The 20058-nt window shown below is 43.6% G+C and overlaps 2 protein-coding genes across 5 annotated transcripts in view; one reads left to right on the top strand and one right to left on the bottom strand.

Annotated features, from left to right (window-relative positions):
* SFXN2 (sideroflexin 2) overlaps positions 1-18037 on the bottom strand; it is a 59981-nt gene extending 41944 nt beyond the window's left edge. Inside the window, exon 1 of one of the 2 annotated variants that reach the window (XM_019813763.3) lies at positions 17246-18037. The gene's annotated coding sequence lies outside the window, so the exon portion shown is untranslated. The remainder of the gene's footprint in view (positions 1-17245) is intronic. The other variant, XM_045040614.1, reaches the window with a different exon arrangement.
* Positions 1-19771, top strand: part of ARL3 (ADP ribosylation factor like GTPase 3) — a 37754-nt gene extending 17983 nt beyond the window's left edge. For all 3 annotated transcript variants that reach the window (XM_045040617.1, XM_045040618.1, XM_023240867.1), the window contains exons 4-6: positions 8831-8881; positions 10465-10650; positions 19493-19771. In XM_045040617.1, the coding sequence (XP_044896552.1) occupies positions 8831-8881; positions 10465-10650; positions 19493-19540 (285 nt within the window). In that variant the 3' untranslated portion in view covers positions 19541-19771. The remainder of the gene's footprint in view (positions 1-8830; positions 8882-10464; positions 10651-19492) is intronic.
* The last annotated feature ends 287 nt before the right edge of the window (positions 19772-20058 follow it).

Raw genomic sequence — 20058 nt, 5'->3', positions numbered from 1 at the left:
GGCGCTTGGGTGGCTCAATCATTTAGGCATCTAATTTTGGCTCAGGTCATGATCTCGCAGTTCACGGGTTCAAGGATTTTTAGAATGACAAACTATCTCTGCTGTCAGCATGGAGCCCAATTCAGATCCTTGGTCTCCTTCTCTCTCTGTCCCTCCCTCACTTGCGTGTGTGTGTGTGTGTGTGTGTGTGTGTGTGTGTGTGTGTGCACTCTCTCTCAAAAAATAAACTTAAAAAAAATTGGGGCACCTGGGTGGCTCAGTCGGTTAAACGTCTGGCTTTGGCTCAGGGCATGATCTCATGGTTCGTGAGTTCGAGCCCCATGTCGGGCTCTGTGCTGACAGCTCAGAGCCTGGAGCCTGCTTCAGATTCTGTGTCCCTCTTTCTCTGCCCCTCCCCTGCTCACACTGTCTCTCTCTGTCTCTCAAAAATAAATAAACGTTAAAAAAATTTTTTTTAAAATTAACTCAAAATGGATCTTAGACCTAAATATAAAACCTAAATCTAAAATATTTCTAGAAGATAATACAGGAGAAAAATCTAGATAGCCTGGGTTTGGTAATAAGGTTTTAGGTATAGTACCAAAAGCACAATCCATGAAGCAAAAATTTGTAAGATATACTTTATTAGAATTTAAAACTTCTGCTCTGAGAAAGACACTGTGGGTGCCTGGGTGGTTCTTTCATTAAGCATCTGACTTCAGCTCAGGTCATGATCTCACAGTTCGTGAGTTTGAGTCCCACGTGGGGTGAGCTCGAGCCCTGCTTCAGGTGAATATGAGCCCCACTTTGGGTGAGCCCCACTTCTTTCTCTCTCACCCCCTCCTGAGATTCTCTCTCTACCCCTTGCTCACTTGTGCCCTCTTTCTCTCTCTCTCTAAAAAAAGAAAAGAAAGAGAAGAAAAGAAAAGAAAAGAAAAGAAAAGAAAAGAAAAGAAAAGAAAAGAAAAGAAAAGAAAAGAAAAAAAAGAAAGACACTGTTAAGAAAATGAAGAGAAAAGCCACAGGCTAAGGGAAAATATTTGTAAAGCACATATCTGATAAAGTACTTATATCTAAAATACAAAAAGAACTCTTAAAACTCAACAATAAGAAAACAAACAACCAGGGGCGCCTGGGTGGCGCAGTCGGTTAAGCGTCCTACTTCAGTCAGGTCACGATCTCGCGGTCCGTGAGTTCGAGCCCCGCGTCAGGCTCTGGGCTGATGGCTCTGAGCCTGGAGCCTGTTTCCGATTCTGTGTCTCCCTCTCTCTCTTCCCCTCCCCCGTTCATGCTCTGTCTCTCTCTGTCCCAAAAATAAATAAACGTTGAAAAAAAAAAATTTTTTTTAAATAAAAAAAAAGAAAACAAACAACCAAATTAAAAATGGGCAAAAGATCTGAACAGACACCTCACCATGGAAGATACACAGATAAGCATATGAAAAGATGTTCAACATCTTAGGGACCTGAAAATTAAAACACTGAAATGCCACTACATATCTACTAGAATGGCTAAAATCCAAAAAACTGACAATACCAAATGCTCACAAGGATGAAGGAAGTCCTATTCATTGCTGGTAGGAATGCAAAATGGTATAACCACTTTGGAAGACAGTTTGCAGTTTTTTACAAAGCTAAATATAGTCTTACCAAACTCTGTGATCCAGCAGTCACTCTTCAAGGAATCTAACTAATTAGATGAAAACTTATATCCACACAAAATCTGGCACATGAATACTTATTTATTACTTTATTCATAATTACCAAAAATTGGAAGCAACTGAGATGTCCTGCGGTAGGTGAATGAATAAACAAACTGTGGTACATCTATATAATAGGATGCTATTTCTTGATAAAAAGAAATGAAAAAAATATTTATTTAAAAAAAAAATTTGAGGGGCACCTGGGTGGCTCAGTCGGTTGGGCGTCCAACTTCGGCTCAGGTCATGATCTCGCGGTCCGTGAGTTCGAGCCCCGCATCGGGCTCTGGGCTGACAGCTCAGAGCCTGGAGCCTGTTTCGGATTCTGTGTCTCCCTCTCTCTCTGACCCTCACCTGCTCATGCTCTGTCTCTGTCTGTCCCAAAAATAAATAAATGTTAAAAAAATTTAAAAAATAAAAAATAAAAAAAATAAAAAAATAAATTTGATAACCTATCAAGCCACAAAAAGACATGGAGGAAACTTAAATGCATACTGCTAAGTGAAAGTCAATCTGAAAAAGATGCATACTGTTTTCAACGATATGACATTTTTTTAAAGGCAAACTATAGAAATTAGTAAAAATCTCTACAAGTAAAAGATTAGTGGTTGCCAACTCCCTGGGTGGGGGAAGGGGGGAGTGGAGGGATGGATAAGTAGGCAACATACAGAGGGTTTTTAGAATAATTATTCTCTGTGAAACTGTAAGGTGTTTACATGTTATTATGGGTCAGTTGAAACCCATAGAACTTTAAAACAGAGAATGAACCTGATATATCAATATTGGTTCATGAACTGTGACAAATGTGCTGCCACACTAATGCAAAATGTTACTAGGGGAGGCTGGGGGAGGGAGTTGAGGTGAGGTGAGGTACATGGAACTGTACGTGCCATCTATCCAATACTATAAATAAAAACTGCTTAAAAATTAAAGTGAATCAGTGAAACTGTAGATTCAAGTCGAATCATTTTTTTTATGTGTGTTTATTTTTGAGAGAGACAGAGCATGAGCAGGGGAGGGGCAGAGAGGGAGGGAGACACAGAATCCGAAACAGGCTCCAGGCTGTGAGCTGTCAGCAGAGCCGGATGTGGGGCTTGAATCCATGGACTGTGATATCATGACCTGAGCTGAAGTTGGACGCTTAACCAACTGAGCCACCCAGGCGCCCCTCAAGTCAAATCACTATGCTGTACACCTTCAACTTGTACAGTGCTCTATGCCAGTTATACCCCAATAAAATTGGTGGTGGGGGGAGCTATTAGGAAAAAGCAGATGGTTGAGAAAAATAGCAGTTCAGTTTGTTCATCTGCTAGATTAGGTACTTTGAAAGAAATACTCAAATAAGAGCAAAATATAAGGACATTAATGACCGTGAGGCTCCATAAGGAGGCCCCTAAAACTTTCTGCTCCACAGATCAGGGTAATTTTAAATCACAAGCTCTAACACCTTGAGGGTAGACTGCAAGGTATTTGTAACATGACCCAGGATTCCACACTTCTTATTAGCTGAGAGTGCCCAGGAATTATCGTACAATCCAGTAGAAGTCAGTTCAGAGCTGCCCCAGAGGAGCTTTCTCCAGCCACCTTAGACTGCCAATTCCAGACAGTGTTTTGGATTCCGAGTTAACCTTTCATTATTTTCCAGTGCTGTTTGAGATTAAACAAGTCTGGGGGAGCAGCTGAGTCCCCAGGGTTAGAGTCTAAGGCCGGTGACTCAGCCCTGTCTGCCAGTTTCATAAGCAGTTTGGAGTGGCAGTGGTTGATGGGTTATATTAGTTTGTCTGTATTTAATAGTTATTCATTGTTAGTTGAAAAGACCTATTACCCTAGCCTCCATACTGCCTAGAAGAGCAAGGTTGAAGCTTGACACATTTAGTTGCCTGGTTAATTCTTTTATCTCTAGAGTGCAATAAGAAATTCTTACTTTGGAGCAGGTGTCTGACAAACTGATCCAGACTACCTCCTATTGTTATGTAGCCTGTGAGCAAAGAATGGTTTTTACATTTTTATTTTTTATTTTTATTTTATTTTTTATTTTTTTTCTAACATTTATTCATTTTTGAGAGACAGAGAGAGACGGAGCATGAGCGGGGAAGGGGCAGAGAGAGAGGGAGACACAGAATCTGAAGCAGGCTCCAGGCTTCTGAGCCATCAGCACAGAGCCCGACGCAGGGCTCAAACTCACAAACCATGAGACCATGACCTGAGCTGAAGTCGGATGCTCAACCGACTGAGCCACCCAGGCACCCCGGTTTTTACAGTTTTAAATGGTTGGGGGAAAAAATTGAAAAAAGAAGATTTCACAACACGTGAAAATAATATGAAATTTCAAGTTCAGTGTCCATAAATAAAGTACTATTGGGACACAACCACGTCCACTTGTTTAGATTTTTTTATGGTTGCTTCTACACTACAATTACAAAGTTCAGTACTTATGAAAGAGATTGTATAGGCCACAAAGCCTAAAATATTTACCACCTGACTCCTTGTAGGAAAAGATTGACAAACCCCACTTTTAAACATTCATTGGTTCTCTAGAGGTTTGAAAGAGTCAGGGAAACTCCTAAAAATGCCGGTTATTCTCAGGGAAAATGATATTGACAACAGCTGACTTCAGCTTTAATAATTTAGGGAGAGTGACTAGGAAACAAAACTTGAGGGATCATAAAAGGGAGGGGATAGAAAGTCTTCCATTTCTCTTGGGCCAGAAAATAACAGCTTTTTGACAGATTAGAAAATACACAAATTTTTTCAGATATGGTACTATTACTACTAAACTCCATTTACTTTATTACCGGTTTTTTGTTCAAATGTAACAATATAAACAAAGCAAGTGTCATCATTTCCATATCCAGAGTAGAGGCATCAAGTGAGATGGATCTCAAACGGTCTCTTGCATTATTTCCATGATATCACTCACACCTGAGCATCAATCATACTACTAGAGCACAAATAATCAAAAACCACATTACCCAAAAACCTTACTTGTCAATTTCAGCTTCCTCTTAGACTTTTGCTGGAGCTAACATAAAAATCCCACTCGTTAATGTCATCTCTCTTCATCTCTGCTTACCCCTCTTGAGAAATACTTAGGACCAGTAAAATGGCCAAGAGGTGGCAGCAGGAGGGAGGAGGACCAGAAGCAAGAGGAGAAACAAAGAGCTTCTCCCTTCCCATGCTAGATAACTAACTAGTCTCTGGATAGAGTTGGTTGACCTTCCATCAAGAAAAAATCTTTTTCTCTAGCTCTTCCTCCCACAACCAAATAAAAAATTCAAAACAATTGCCAAAGAAGATATGAATTGGCCTTGCTTTACCTAAAGCATCATTCTGAGTACCATGATACCAGTAACTTGATTTTAGAATAGCTTTATGAAACTTGACTTTTGAAGGTTTTAAGATCAGTCAGGAGCACTATAAACATTTAACTTTCCCTGATACTTTCAGAGTATTTTTTTTTTAGTAGTAGTTTGTTTTGGGATTAAAAACTTCCTTTTTTTTTTTTAAGGTTTATTTATTTATTAATGTTTATTTATTTTTGAGAGAGAGAGAGAGAGAGAGCGTGAGTTGGGGAGGGACAGAGAGAGAGGGAGACAGAATCCAAAGCAGGCTCCAGGCTGTGAGCTGTCAGCACAGAGCCGGACGCTGGGCTCCAATCCACAAACTATGAGATCATGACCGGAGCTAAAGTTTGACGCTTAACCTACTGAGCCACCCAGGCGCCCCTATTTATTTATTTTGAGAGAGAGAGAGAGAGTGAGCAGGGGAGGAGCAGAGAGAGAGAGAAAGAGTCCCAGACTCTGAGCTGTCAGCACAAAGCCCGATGCAGGGCTCAATCTCCCAAACCCTGAGATCATGACCTGAAGTGAAACCAAGAGTCATACACTTAACCGACTGAGCCACCCAGGCACCCTTTGGATTAAAAAGTTTCTAAAAACTTTTTTTTTACATGACTAGATTAACAGCTACTTAAAAAAAAAAAAAAAAAAAAAGATAGAAGGCTACCCTTATCCTTAGCTATTGACCAGAAGAAAACAGATACTCACATGAAGACACTGGACAGCACTGGGGAAGGGAGGTGACAGGGAGAACTGCAGAAAAACAGATTTGTGGGATCACCAAAAACTGGCTTGTGCTAATGACTTTTTACTTGGCCCTTTTAATAAATTCGGCAGTTATTTTATAGACTCCAAGAATAACTGTGTAGTAATTTTCAAATTTTGTAAGTTATGTGGGCAACATACTAAATGATAGAATTTATGTGTAGTTGAGTAAAATTTTCCTTTTGAATTTTTTTTTAAGTAATCTCTACCCCTAACGTAGGCCTCAAACTCATGACCCAGAGAGAGATCAGGAGTCACAGACTCCACCAACTGAGCCCAACAGGTGCCTCCTCCTTTTGTATCTTTTAATGAAAATGTTTCCTGTGAAATTTCATGTCAAAGCAATAAATAGCAAGTAATTTAGCAATTTTAAGTTAAAAATGCCTTCTCATTCACCTTCAGACTCTGGTATTTGGTAATCTTTCTTGTGTGTGATTTAAACCACCTTTCCCGTCCTCACTTCTCTCCAACTGCCTGTTTTTCATCATGTCAGACATCAATTTCCTAACTGTGTCTTTGTCTTCTCAGCCTTGTCTCAGCCTCCTCTTTCCACTCTTACCTTCTTACACCCTTTGCTCCCAAGCAGAGTTTTTCCTACTTTCTAATTTCTTTCTTGCCCAATGACCTGCTTCCTGCCTTTGGGCAGCCCTCTGAGCCCAAAACCCCCTCCCAGCGATCACCTGACCCCTCTTCCCTCCCTGGCACTGTTGCCTGAGTGAAGACCATCCTAGTCATCTGTAGACCCCCAACTAATTCCAATCAACTCTATATTGAGGTTTACTCTCCCACTGCATTCCTTCTTTCCGCATCTATGTTTATACAATGCCTCCTTTTCAAAAACATTTTTTAAATGTTTATTTTTGAGAGAGGGAGAGACAGAGTGTGACTTGGGGGGTGGGGGGGAAGGGGCAGAGAGATGGGGAGACACAGAATCCAAAGCAGGCTCGAACTCAATGAGCCATAAGATCATGACCTGAGCCAAAGTAGGACGCTTAACTGACTGAGCCACCCAGGCGCCCCTTCAACGCCTGCTACTTTAAAAATGCCCACCCCTCCAGGAGAAAAACAAAGCTACCACCATGTTCTACATGCTTACTTATCAGTCAGTATCAAATCTGGGGTATCTGTGGTGTGTGGAACCCATTAATGCATGTATTGACATTGAGTCAGAGTAATATTAACAACAACAATAAGGCTGCAAAAAAAAAAAAAAATACCAAGGCCAAACACATCCATCTTTCATTCTCCTGTGATTCTCCATGAAAGACACATAGGTAGACACATAGGGTATTCTTCAGAGGAAAGGCTGAAACTTGGTTCCCACTATAATATTTGGCACTAGTTACTCTAAATGAGAGAGCATTAAGCAAAGGAATTTTAATTTTTCTTTCAAAAGAGTGAATTTTCAGAATAGCACAGAATTGGACATGCATACAGAAACGCCTGTGTGCATCACGGTGTACCAGTTTATGTAACTGAAGGGAGGTAAAGGTGAGACTTGCAGATTGGTTTTTTTATTGCTGCTTTTTGGTGAATATTCTCTTTTAAAAGAGTGTTTCCATTAATACCATTAGTTTAATAACAATTCTTTTTTAATGTTTTTAAATGTCTATTTTTTTTGAGAGAGAGAGAGAGGAAGAGAGAGAGAGAGAGAGAGAGAGAGCAAGCCAGGGAGCGGCAGAGAGAGAAGAAGAGAGAGAACCCCAAGCAGGCTCCATGCTGTCAGCACAGAGCCAGACACGGGGCTCAAACTCACAAACCATGAGATCATGACCTGAGCTGAAACCAAGAGTTGGGCATTTAACTGACTGAGCCACCCAGGCGCTCCCAATAACAATTCTTTTGCAGGGGCACCTGGGTGGCCTAGTCAGTTAAGCACCTGACTCTTGATTCTGGCTCAGGTCATAATCTCCCGGTTCATGAGTTCAAGCCCCACATCAGACTCTGTGCTGACAGTGTGGAGCCTGCTTGGGGTTCTCTCTCTGCCCCTCCCTCTCTCCCTCCCTCAAAAATAAATAAACATCTTTTTAAATAAAAAGATTTGCAAATTTGATAATTTTTAAGATTAGCAACTGGGAAAACATTTGTCATTTAATAAAAAAAGGCCTACAAAATTATATCTCTAATTTTCTTTTTTAATTATAAAGAAGAATTAGAAGGGACCTTTCATAAGAAATTAAAATAATTAACGTGTTTGGGTTCTAAAACTATAGATGATTTTTCTTTTTTGGTCTTCATTTCCCTTGTGATTATAGGATGTTATTTATGCAATTAATAAAATTCAGTGATGGGAGAAAAAGCTTGGGATTTATCATTTTAACAGAGAATCTTGAGACTCCTCTTACTTCTGGCAAAGCCCTTGCTATTTCCAGTACTTGATCTTAACCTCCCGGCAAGCCTAAGAAGGTGGGGATGGAATGGAGATCAGAGGGTCTCCTACCTCAGCACCTGAGGTCAGTGTATAGTTCATACTACAGGATGTCCTTTCAGAGCCATGATGTTCCAGGACTATAGCACTTGTAAGTGCCTCAAAACACCATCCCTTTCTGACATTTTGGGAAGCAGAACAGCAGAGTGCTTAAGAGCACCTGTGGACTTTACTGTCAGGTGGGTCCGGGTTTGAATCCCACTCTTGTCGAGTACCAGATAGAACTTGAACAACGAACTTAACTTCTTTGGGCTCATGTTTGTCTTTGTACAAAATGGGAGAATAATGAAACTGATCTCATAGGGTCATAACAAGAATTAACAGGGTAAATCTAAGCAAGAATGTTTAGTGAGTGCACAACACACGTAGCTGTTTTTGTCCTGCTTGGTTCTCCTGACATCTCTTAGCTGGACATATTTTTTGGATACCCCCATTTAATCAATCAATTAATTTGTTAGTTTACTTTGCATGCATAGATGAGGTAAGAGTTTTCAGTTCAGTTTCTGTATGCTGTGCTAATGAGAAATCTACTGACTGGGGATTCTTTGCTCCTTCCGCAGAAAGTGCCCCGTCTTTTTCCATACCTGCTTATTAAAGTAACCTTCTCCTTTTACTTTACAGATATATGTAATTGACAGCGCAGACAGAAAAAGATTTGAAGAGACGGGTCAGGTAAATAATTCTTCTGTTGAGATATTTTTTAAATAACTGGGTATTCATTAATCTACCTTGTAAATATATGAGAGTGAGGAAGGTATTGTTTAACCTTTGAGGTTTAAACAAGGCAGTCTTTCTGGCAAGCAGGCAAAAATACCAGTTGCAAAAAAAAAAAAAAAAAAAAAAAAAAAAACCAGGAAAAAAAGGTTTCCTATAAGGAAATTACTTGAGAATCCTTTAAACTATTTTTTTGGTTACAGCCTTTGAGTTTTAGTCAAATTAAATAAACCAAGATATAAGCAAATGGACCTTACCACCATGCCCAAAAGCTCTTCCAGTGTCTTCCCAGGCCACTGAGAAATGAACCCCGAGGAACAGTTCATTTGTCATTTCTGGGTACAGTTTTCAATACCAACCTAATTGGTCCAAGGGTACCTTTGACAAATTTGAGGGGATCTTAGGAAATATGCAAGCCAAGACTAAGCTGCCCTTGCTTCCAAGCCAAGAGTAGATATGCTTTGAACCCAAATATGGCTTTAAATGCAAAGTACATGTCAACATGATTACACGGTGCAATTTGTGTACACAATTTTAAATAGAGAAACAGCGGGCATAGACCATTTTACCGAGACTGAATATACTGATAAGGAGCAAGAAGAAGAATGACCTCTTTAGAGAATTGTGCAGTCCTTGGCCTGTGTCCTAAACTACCACAGGTGGCCTTCCAAAGGTAGTACTCCCCATGTTTATGTTCCTTTTTCCTGAAAATTAGTTTGAGAACTTTCCAGACTCCTGGCGACAACCCCTCTCCTTTCCATACCTTGATGGTTTCTCTGTCATCACTCACGTGAAGCAATGCTAAACATGAGCTTAGGGGTAAAGGGTGTTATAGAATGATCTGCCTCTTGAACCCTCCAGTTCCCTTTGACAGCCTAAGTATCTTAAGTAGCTAAAATGTGAGTTTCATAGGGAAGAGGGGAGTCCTCTTAGGTAAATACATACCCTCTCCTATGCACATTGCAGACAGAATCAACATACGTGTAGACCCCAACCAGTAACCAAAACATCAGAGATGTTGCCAAATGGATTTTAGGATGTGGGTTTGATGAAATGCAGTGCACATGCATGCATGTTTTGAAGGTAGAGATTGAGGAAACAGAATTAGTCTATAAAGTCATTGTCATTTTCAGTTTAAAATGTGTGTGTGTGTGTGTGTGTGTGTGTGCGCGCGCGCGTTGAAAGTCATTTGCAGAAAATAGCCTTGAGTAAATTTTAAATCTCCGTCCACAACCTGTGTTTTCTTTTTAACAGCATTTCTTAAAGTATGATCTCTGAATCCCCTATAGCAGAGCCACCTGGGGAGTTTATTGAAATGCAGATTCCTAGGCCCTACCTCAAACATCCCACAGTCACCTACTCTGGGGTGGGCCCAGGAGTCTGCCAGGGAATTTTTCCACAGCCTCGAGTTTGAGAACCACTGCCCTTGGAAGTTGCTAGTTGATCAGCTTAATACTTTTATTTTTTTTCTAATTAGAAGTACGTGGTTAAATATCATCGTTTTCATCCTTCCCTTCCCATCCATTCCCAAAATGATCCAGGAACTAGCTGAATTACTGGAGGAAGAAAAACTAAGTTGTGTGCCAGTGCTCATCTTTGCTAACAAGCAGGATTTGCTCACGGCAGCCCCCGCCTCTGAAATTGCAGAAGGACTGAATCTGCACACCATCCGAGACCGAGTCTGGCAGATCCAGTCCTGCTCAGCTCTCACAGGCGAGGGCGTTCAGGTGAGATTACCAGAAGGCTTGGTTACCTGGCAACGTGGCACCCAACCAGCGTGGTCTGTCTCACTGGTTGGGCTGATCTAGATAGAAAAAGATCTGAAACAAATAGCTTTCGATTAGTAGATGAACCGCTCCAGGATGTGAAGGGCACAGAGGAGTTTGGTTCTTTTTACTTAGCAACCAATCTGATAATCATTAACTGTTCCAGGAAAGCCACAGATAAACCACCCACACACAGGACAGACTACCCCACTGGGTAGGAGGTCAGAACCGAAGACCTTCGGAGATGCTTTCTAACTCTAGGATTCTTTGATGATTGGGTTGGGGGTTTGTGTTGTGTCTAATATTATGGATGCTAAATAGTTGTGTTCCCGCGGTAACAGCCATCAACAATACGCACACCAGTTATCCGAGAAGTGTTTTGATTTTTCTGTTGGCTATCTCCACTGCCCGCGGGGGTGGTGTCTCTTTCCTGTTACTTCAGGTTGGTTTCCCGCTGGGAGGCTTCTGCTGACAGAAAGCCCCATCATGCTTTATACTGAGGAACCGTATACCAGAAGAGCAGTCTCCCCCTCATGTGTTATTAATTTAGGGCAGAAAATGGTTGTATCCCAGATACCTGAGAGCCTATATCCTCAAAGAATGATAAACCATTTCAGCTCTGATGCTTCCCACCACCCAGCCTCAGACCAGTTGACACTCAGGGCTACTTCTTTACGCTGGAGCCCCAGCATGTTCCCCATGCCTCATTTTAAACATCTGGTGTACCTGCCAGGGAAGTGACACAGTGCTGTGAGAACCAGGCAGTACTGCCCTAGGATGCTGTGGGGCTTAACAACATCTGAAGAAATGGTATCTTCCCTCATTGCCATATGGCGTGTGTCATAATAGCATGGCCGGTTTGCTTTTCTCTCAGCTTGGTTTGTTGGGATTTGATTCTCAATTTTTGTCCTGCAGCCTCTCTCCATTTCCCTTCTAATACCCCTTTTCCCTCTCTCCTAAGACATTTGACATTGATTTGTCTTAAAACTGCCTGACTGCTTTTATCTCAAGCAAATAATCACTTCCAAGAATTATCTCAGTTGTTCCATCTGTTTGCTGCCTTGGATTTTTTCTTTTTGTTACACAAACAGCCAGAGCCTGCTCCCGTGCTTGGCCTCCGGATCTGAGGGCAGACCAGCCAGCACAGGGCAGGCGCCTCCTCCTCCACACTCCTCAATACCTGCACCCTCGGAAACGCTCCGTGCGCGTGCGCGTTACGGGGCTCTCAAGTAGCCAGACATTACCTTCGCTGCGTCCCCAGAATGGATGGCAGAGCTCTGTGGGTCTCTGTGAGTTTTAGGTTTGGGGAGGGGGCAGGTGTGGACTCTTATTTCTGTCCTTCCTTTCTAGACTCTGATTATAAAAGTAATATATTAAAAGTAATTGTTAATCATATACAAGTATATAAAACCAAAAACTGAAAAGTTCTTTAGTCTCCCCTAATCCTGCTCAACAAAGGAACTAATCCCACTAATAGTTTTTTCTTCTCGAGTCTCCTCCATAAAATGGCAGTCACATATGTGATTATAGGTCTATCAGGTTTCAAATTAACTGCATTTTTCAGCTTAATTTACAAGCTGGTCCAACAAGTATGCTGCAACCCAGGATGGTTTTGATAGGTAAACTTTAATCATTTTATTTAGCTTCTCACTTAAAAAAAGAAACCCAAGTCTTGCCTAAGGCAGTTACCTGGATTGTGCATAAAATGCTATTCAGGAAGCCTGAGGTTATTTTGGGGAGGAGGAGGCCCGGGGAAAGACAGTAGCTTTCCTGTGTTTGCACAAACTACTTCAGGAAGAGGATTCTGCCTCTAAATGGTTTAGAATGCAAATATAGAAAGTAGAGAACCAGGATGCCTGGCTGGCTCCGTTGGTAGAGCATGGGACTCTTGATCTTGGGACTGTGAGTTCGAGCCCCACTTTGGGTATAGATTTGGAAAAAAAAAAAAAAAAAAAAAAACATCTTGAGATGGGGACTCTAAAGGTGGGACTGGAGGAAATAAATACATTGTGTGTGCATACGCCTGAGAAAGTGGGAACTGACTGCTCTGTAATCCTCACTGGGCCAGAGTGCCAAAAGGAAGGAAAAGCAAAGCTGGAATTAACAGTGAGTCTCTTGTTCCTTCAGCCAGCCTTAGGGATGTCAGAAGGAGGCCTAGAGTTATCTAGAATCAGTATTTAGAGTAGTGGCATTCAAGTCAAGGTGCTTCTTCAGAGGGGCCTGGAGGTTGGGAGGGAGCCCTCGTCACTGTCTGCCTGGCCTCTGCTCCCCCTCTCCAGTCAGGTGGAGATTACGAGGGTAGAGAGCTCTGTGTTCCTGGCTGTGTCATCACCACTCTAGAAATGGAGTTCCCTTTAAGTCACAGGATCTTTATGCCAAAAAAGACGCAGTGAGCTATTAGACTGGGGGGGGGGGGGGGGGAGGGCTTTAAAATCAACCAGTTTGAATCGAGTGAAGTAGTCATGTGTGGTTTGATTTTGTTCAGAAAGTTCTTCTCAGATCAGGACCTTCAGCAACCAGGTTCAAAAGAAATGATATCAAGAGAGATACAACAAAGAACTGTGAACCAAAAAAATAATGATTTTATATGGAGGAGAAATAGTTTGAAGGTCACTTAATTAGTTTAGTAGATAGTACCATGGTGTATAGAATTGGGTAGTTAAGACTGGGATTTCAAGGTTAATGAGATTAGATTATGGTTAATAGAATGATATAAATTTAGAGAATTTAACCATTATTTGAAATGGGTTATTTAATAAAAATGTTAATTAAGAAGGGAATCTGCTGGTCTATTGTCCTTTAATGGTAACCTTTGGGGACTGGAGAAAGGTCGGGGAGTTTTCTGTGGAGTCGCTTTTCATTGTGAGGCACTGATTGACCATGTCCCTCCCTCAGGTAATACTTCTGACCCCCTCTCTTGCCCACTCAGCCAGTTTCTTGGTTTTCACTTTAAAAAGAGTCACTTACATGGAATTCTTTTCCTGCATTGCTTAGTTCAAGTGCAAGACTTTAATGATTCTTAATTCATTAAGGCTTTAAGTATTCCTCAAAATGAAAGGCGTCACTAGAAAAATGTCCATAAGATCACTTTCAGGCATGGATACTGTGTAATAATTACTAAAATTCCCTAAACTCCTGTTTCCTCCTCCTACTCTACCCTCCCACTTTTCCACTCACTACCCCCTGAAAACTGGTCAGTAATGGGCAAAGCTTGATCAGGCGTTAAATGGGTCAAGTAACATCTGGCACCCCAGCTCTAATGACCCTGAAAGAAATTGTACAAAGGTTTTTAAAAAGACCTGGAATTTCTGTGACAGTTTCAGGTGTTCAGAGATAATGTCCCTATTTACATTGTGCTTGAGTGTATATGTTTAATCTAAATTCATTTGTGAGACCTGCCTCTTCCCAGAAAAGTGACACCCTCAGGTGGGTGAACGGAGGAGCAGCCACAGATCTGAGCTAAACCCTCCGGACTGATGGGGCAGGTGTATCATTTCTCCTTAGCTGAGTAGTTTAGACACGTAATTTGAGATTATGAAAGTTAGTGATTCCTGGGATGGATTTCAGGTTCTTCTTCTACCTGATATTCTGAAGGCAAACATGTGTGGTCTTTACAAGGACAGGCGGTCCACGTGTTGTTCAGTAGCTCCTGCTCTGGGTGTGGAAATTGACTTTTGAGGGCTTTGGGAGAGTTCAGAACAAGTCTTTCTTTGCCTGATTGATGGTGATGAGGAGGCCAGGCCATCATGTGATTAAAGCAGGTTTTCATGGGAAACTGTCAAAAGCAGAGCATAGGTAAAGGGCACTAGAAACTGAAGGAGAACATCAATCTTAGAAACTCTGTCCTGCTGAGAGGCGCATAATCCCGAGGAGTGAACAGAAAAGACCCAGTTCTGTCAAGTAGTTGAATGCAGAGAGAGGAGAAACTGAAAAATGTCTGGGATGGGAGACCTGCAGCCCCCTCAGCCAGACTGCCTTGCAGACACGGGGGCAGCCTCCCTCTGTGCCCTTGGGGCTCGGCCCTGTCCCAGTGCATGACATCTGGCTCCAGGACTCTCTTCTGTTCCTGGGCGCCTAGAAAATAGTGAACAAAGGATCTGGCTTAGAGCCAGAGGAAGGTAGTGAAGTCAGTCCCTCTTCCACCTGCAAACCTGAATTGGAACCCCAAACCACAGCTCTCCTCTGCTCTTGTACAGCTCCAGGTGTTTGAAGATACTCCCTCTCTAAAACACCAATGTGTATTTAACTAAAATTACACCAGATTATCATTTCATTTCAGCACAGAGATCAGCAGTTTCAACCTGGCCTCTAGCATCAGTCATAACCGAGGCCTGTCTACGCCAGTAGTTTGGAGCTAGCAGAAGGTTTCCCTGGGGATTGCTCTCCGGGCCCTCCACCTTGTGCTCACCTTCCTTCCCACATCTCTCCCACATTCCCTGTCTTCCTTCTCCAAACAGGAGTAACGATCTGGCTCACAACCATCTAACCTCCGTAGAAAAGACCACTAGCAGTCTGAGCCCCGATGTGTGAGCTGCACTTCAGAGTGCTTTGCAGATGGCCGTTAAACATTCACTGGCCAAGTTTCTTGTTTTTGTTGCTTTTTTCCTTGATCTAGGGGATTTTTCCCTTAATAAGCCAACAGAATTTCAGTATTAAAAAAAAAAAAAAAAAACACGACATTTACCACTTCTGTCTAAGGCCTGACATCAGTTATTTTTGACTCCAAGTGTATGTGGAACTGCTTATCTACAAGTCAGACCTCAGGTTTATTTTTAAATTTTCAAACCTCTCCGTAGACCAAGAAAACAAACTTGGGACATGCGATTTTGCTACCTCTCCGGTACAGTACCCTTTGTCTCCAGAAAAAATATTAATAGCAAGCAATATTTTACGTACACTGCACCCAGCTGCTCCTTGACCCTGGGGGCCCAGTGGCACAACAGGACAGACAGCAGTGCTCTGAGCTCCTTGTCATCTTAAAGCAATTACTGATGTGACTGCCTAGTCCTCGTGGCATTACAAGCCAGGCCCACCCAACCACGGCTACTACTGCTCTCTTCCAACCATCAGGCAGTGATGGATGCACTGTAGAGAGAGCAAGCTCAAAGGAGCAGCGCAGTCAGAGGCCACTCTTCCCTAGAAAGGGGCATCGCACCTCCAATCTTGGAACGCAGGGATCTGTGTGTGACTCCTTGGCCTCCACCCATGTGGTCAGGGGGAGCCTTGTATGTTTCCCAGCATTTATCATAGGGAGTAACATCATGACATAGTAAATGCCTTTCCTTTCCATGATGCTAAACAAAGCCCAGTATTTGAGGGTCGAGGTCTCTCTTTAGTCTCTATTATTGCACTGAAGCTAATCAATTCAGATCCAGTTTCAGCAAAGCTGGTCAGAGGGAGGTTGTGGTGGAGGAAGAGAGGGGAGGGCTACCCGTGCCATAAGATTGTCGTCCTGTGACGAAGATCAAATGTGCAAAAATTTGGTCAAACCAGTTTTTAAACAATAAAAGTTCAACCATTAAACAAACCTATGAGTTCATTTCCTTCTTTAGAGGCAAAGCAGTAACCTGCTTCAAGTAGATGACCACCTTTACCCAGTCATCGGTTTTTAAAAACAAAGCCTTGCCGAGCAGTGTGGTAACACGAGGAGCAGAGAAGGTCCTTCCTCTTAGTTTCCTCTAAACGTGGACTTGCCACCGGAGGCAGTGGTCTGGCACATAGTTAATATGCTAACGATCGCAAGGTAAATGTGCAGGCTTCCACACGCAGCAGCAGCAGCAGCAGCCGGGAATCCTGAGAGTTAAGTGGCCAAAAACAGCCTCTGGCACCTGAGCTGCAGCAAAACCGCGCAGGGTGCCTGGCTGGGGGCTCTTCCGGTCTCATGACCCTGTATCAGCTGGAAGTCATAACAAAGAAGACCCTGGATCGCCCTCTTTCCCAACTTCAGGGCGATTCCCACCTTCTCTCTGAGCTTGAGGCATTCACTGGGAAATGGTAACTGGCTAAAGAGCGAGGGTGCTGGAGCTCTTGCCTGGGTTCACAGCCCGCCTCTGCCTCACGTGATTCTGTGCCCCCATTTCCTCACCGTCCTGTGGAAATTATAATAGTGCTTCCTTTGGGCGTTGTTACAAGGATTAATTTAAAAGATATAAATTCAGCGTCTACTGGGGCACCTGGGTAGCTCAGTCGGTTAGGCCTCCGACTCTTGGTTTCAGCTCAGGTCATGGTCTCATGGTTCGAGCCCCACATCCGGCTCCCTGCTGACCGGATGCAGAGCCTGCTTGGGATTCTCTCTCTCCCTCCCTGCCCCTCCCCCCCAAAAGTAAATAAATAAACTTTTAAAAAACTAATTAATTGTCTACTGTAGATCAGATACCATGATACCATGCTAGGTTCTGCGAACACCGCCTCGGGCCAGTCTGACATGGACCCTTGTCTCAGGGATCCTGGGCAACACCACTGTCTTTCCTTTCCCGTGGGCAGCTTGGCACAGCCTGCCCTGATTTGATTGAAGAGGCATTAACCCGTTAACCGTGGCCTCCCCAATACCTCTTACCTCCAGCTCAGGTTCTCCACAGGATACGAACAGGAAAGGTACAGTTCCCCAACCTCCAGCCGCTTCAGACCGGGACAACCTCCTCCGAGAGCCAGAGCAGCCACAGGGCTTTGCCCTTATTCGTTCTCCCCGTGCTTCCCACACTCCTTCAGGTTGCAGGCGGCAGCTGTGCGGGCCTAGGGGCCAGCAGGTCAGCCGGTGGGTGCTGACCTCTGAGCGCCCTCTGTTGGCAGGACCGTGGTTGGAAGGGCTTTGCCACCCCTGGCCCACATAGACATCTGGAAGACACTGCCCCCCCACCCCCCAGGGCTCCCTGGTTTAAATCCCCTCTGCCTCCATAACAGATAACTGGGGAAAAGCTGCCCCTCACCCTCCACATTCTGCTTTGCGTTCCTGCAGCTGAGTAAATATTTTTCCTATCTCTTTGACTGCATTCATGTTCTGTTACATATAATAAAAAGAAGCCTCCCCTCCCCATAATCAGCCATAAAACGAGGTGGGGGGAAGTGCCATTCATGTAGTGTGGGAACACGGTTCTTGATTTCTCTGAGAAGATTTGATAAAATCTGCAAGTCTCTCTAGAGGAGAAAATATTGAGGTACACACCTTTTGATAGTGTTCGTACGGGTTCCTGAAGGTGGAAAGTGCTACGTAAGTGCTGAGCTATTCAGCTTCGAAGGCAAAGAGAAGATGGTTATCTTATTCATCGCTCTTTTATTTGTAAAATCTTTTTTGTCTCCTGGCAGGTGATCTTTTTTTTTTTTTTCCTGGAAACCAATTAGCTACTAAAATTAAACATGCTTCTCTTTAAATTAATCCTTTTCATAAAATGGTCTTAAAATTGGCCTCAGCTTTTCAGAGTAAGTAGCTGACCCAGTTGTAACTGGAGATGCATTTGGAGCCACCTTCCTCCCACCCCGCATCCCCCCACCCCTGCCCCCACCGTTGCCAGGTGCTGTCCACCTTTGGGCTTTGGGCCGTGGCCAGCCACATCTTGGCAAACACCCTAAGGTCTGCCCTGGGACAGCCAACGGATTATCTGGTTCTCCTGCCCAAGTGCTCTGATGGCAACTGGCAGAGTTTTAATCACTGTAAATTCAGGTTATGGTCAGATTAGCCAGGAGATAGGATGCCTGCTGGTTGTTTTGCAGTGATGTATTGTTTATGGGATTAATGCTCCGAATGGCCAAGGGTGTCAGCTGATATTTATTAAAGCTGCCTCAGCTGTTCAGGTTCAAGTACTAGCTCCATGGTCACAGGAAATGCGGGGCTCTGCATGTCATGTGTGCCCTGAGATGTGCAAATGTGACTGGGAGCGTAGTGAGTATGTGTTACAGATGCAGAGGAAAGGGACTCATTGCAGGAGCTTCCTTTGATTTTGTGCGAGGCTTCTGAGGGAACTCCATACACCCCTGAAGGTCGGAGGGACTCTGGGGAAAGGGAGAGCATTCAGGGATGGCTCCAGAGGGGGCTGAAAAGGAGGTCATCTCTGGCAGACCTGGCATCCATGAGAAATCATGCTGCCTGCCAGGTGGCTGTAGGCATTGTGTGGTTTTTACCCCTGTCCCTCTCCAGCCTTCTAAGAGAGGACACGTTCAAGGTCACTGTGCCTTTAAGGGAACCTTCTCCCCAGTCCCTCAGCTTGGTAGTGCTTAAAGCTGCAAGAATCAGGCCAGCCCTTTTAAACCTCTGTGTAGTGCTGCCCTAAGAGAGAGAAATGCACATTGCCCCAGTGTGTGTCTCGTCACACACACACACTGCAGTTGGCTTGTTTTTCCAAAAAAATTTAATTTAAGCCAAGTGTACACTGTCACACTGTAAACACACCGGGGCACCAGAAGGGTGACTTATTGAATTAAATGCCCTAGCAAAGGTCAGCTTTTAGAAAAAGCCAAAAATGGCTGGAATCTCTGATAGCTCTTCAATCAGGCCTTGGATCCAGGCAGATGTGTTTATTTTTTCAGAGGGAGTTCCTGAGGATCCATCTCAAGTTCAGACACTGGGCACTCCCCCTCCCATCTTCCCCCTGGGCTCTCAGAGCCCCCCCCCCCTCCTCCTCCCCAGGAGGCCACTGTGCCTGGTCGGTCACCCAGGTGGGCCCCTGGGGCCACCAAACTCCCTGGAGCTCAGGGGGAGGGGAGGGAGGACCCAGACACCCGCCCCCGCCCCCCACTCCCTTCCGGGGTTTGAGCGCGTTGTGCCTTTCTTACAACTAACACTGCCTTTCTCTGCCCATTTCCCTCAAAGGACGGCATGAACTGGGTCTGCAAAAATGTCAATGCAAAGAAGAAATAAAATCTAGACGAATGGAGACGCGGGAGCTGCGGGAGCTGAATTCTGTCCTGAAAAACACTAATTTGCTGCTTTCTGACCAAATGTTTTTCCATCTGTGTACAGCTACAGCTGTTTGAAGAGAGGGAACAACACAGTTTAAAAAGAATCCCCATTCCAGCAGTAGATTTAACTGATCTCTGAGGTTCAGTATCATTTTTCAAATAAAGGAATTATATTATTTCCTCGGCATAATTGAAATAGTATTAAATGTCTCAAAGCACATGATTAGAAAATGAGATCTTTTAAATGAGCAAGAGATTACATTGCAGTTTAGACAATTCCAGTGGGCTTTTTTTTTCTTTCAAAAAAGAAAGAAAGGAAAAGAGGAAGAAGCAGCTTATGCTGCATTCATTGATTTCCTGACCTGTCCCTTACATTCCCCCCTCCCCCCATGGTTCTGAAGCCACAGACGGTGTTTGCTGGCGCTGGGCAGTGAGTTTTACCATCACAGACTGAGCTGGGGTGGGAAGGAGCTGGGG

The sequence above is a fragment of the Felis catus genome, chromosome D2 (assembly GCF_018350175.1).
Source record: "Felis catus isolate Fca126 chromosome D2, F.catus_Fca126_mat1.0, whole genome shotgun sequence".
Taxonomy (NCBI): Eukaryota; Metazoa; Chordata; class Mammalia; order Carnivora; family Felidae; genus Felis; species Felis catus.
The sequence above is the reverse complement of the archived record's forward strand: the minus strand, read 5'-3'. Positions and strand labels throughout refer to the sequence as shown.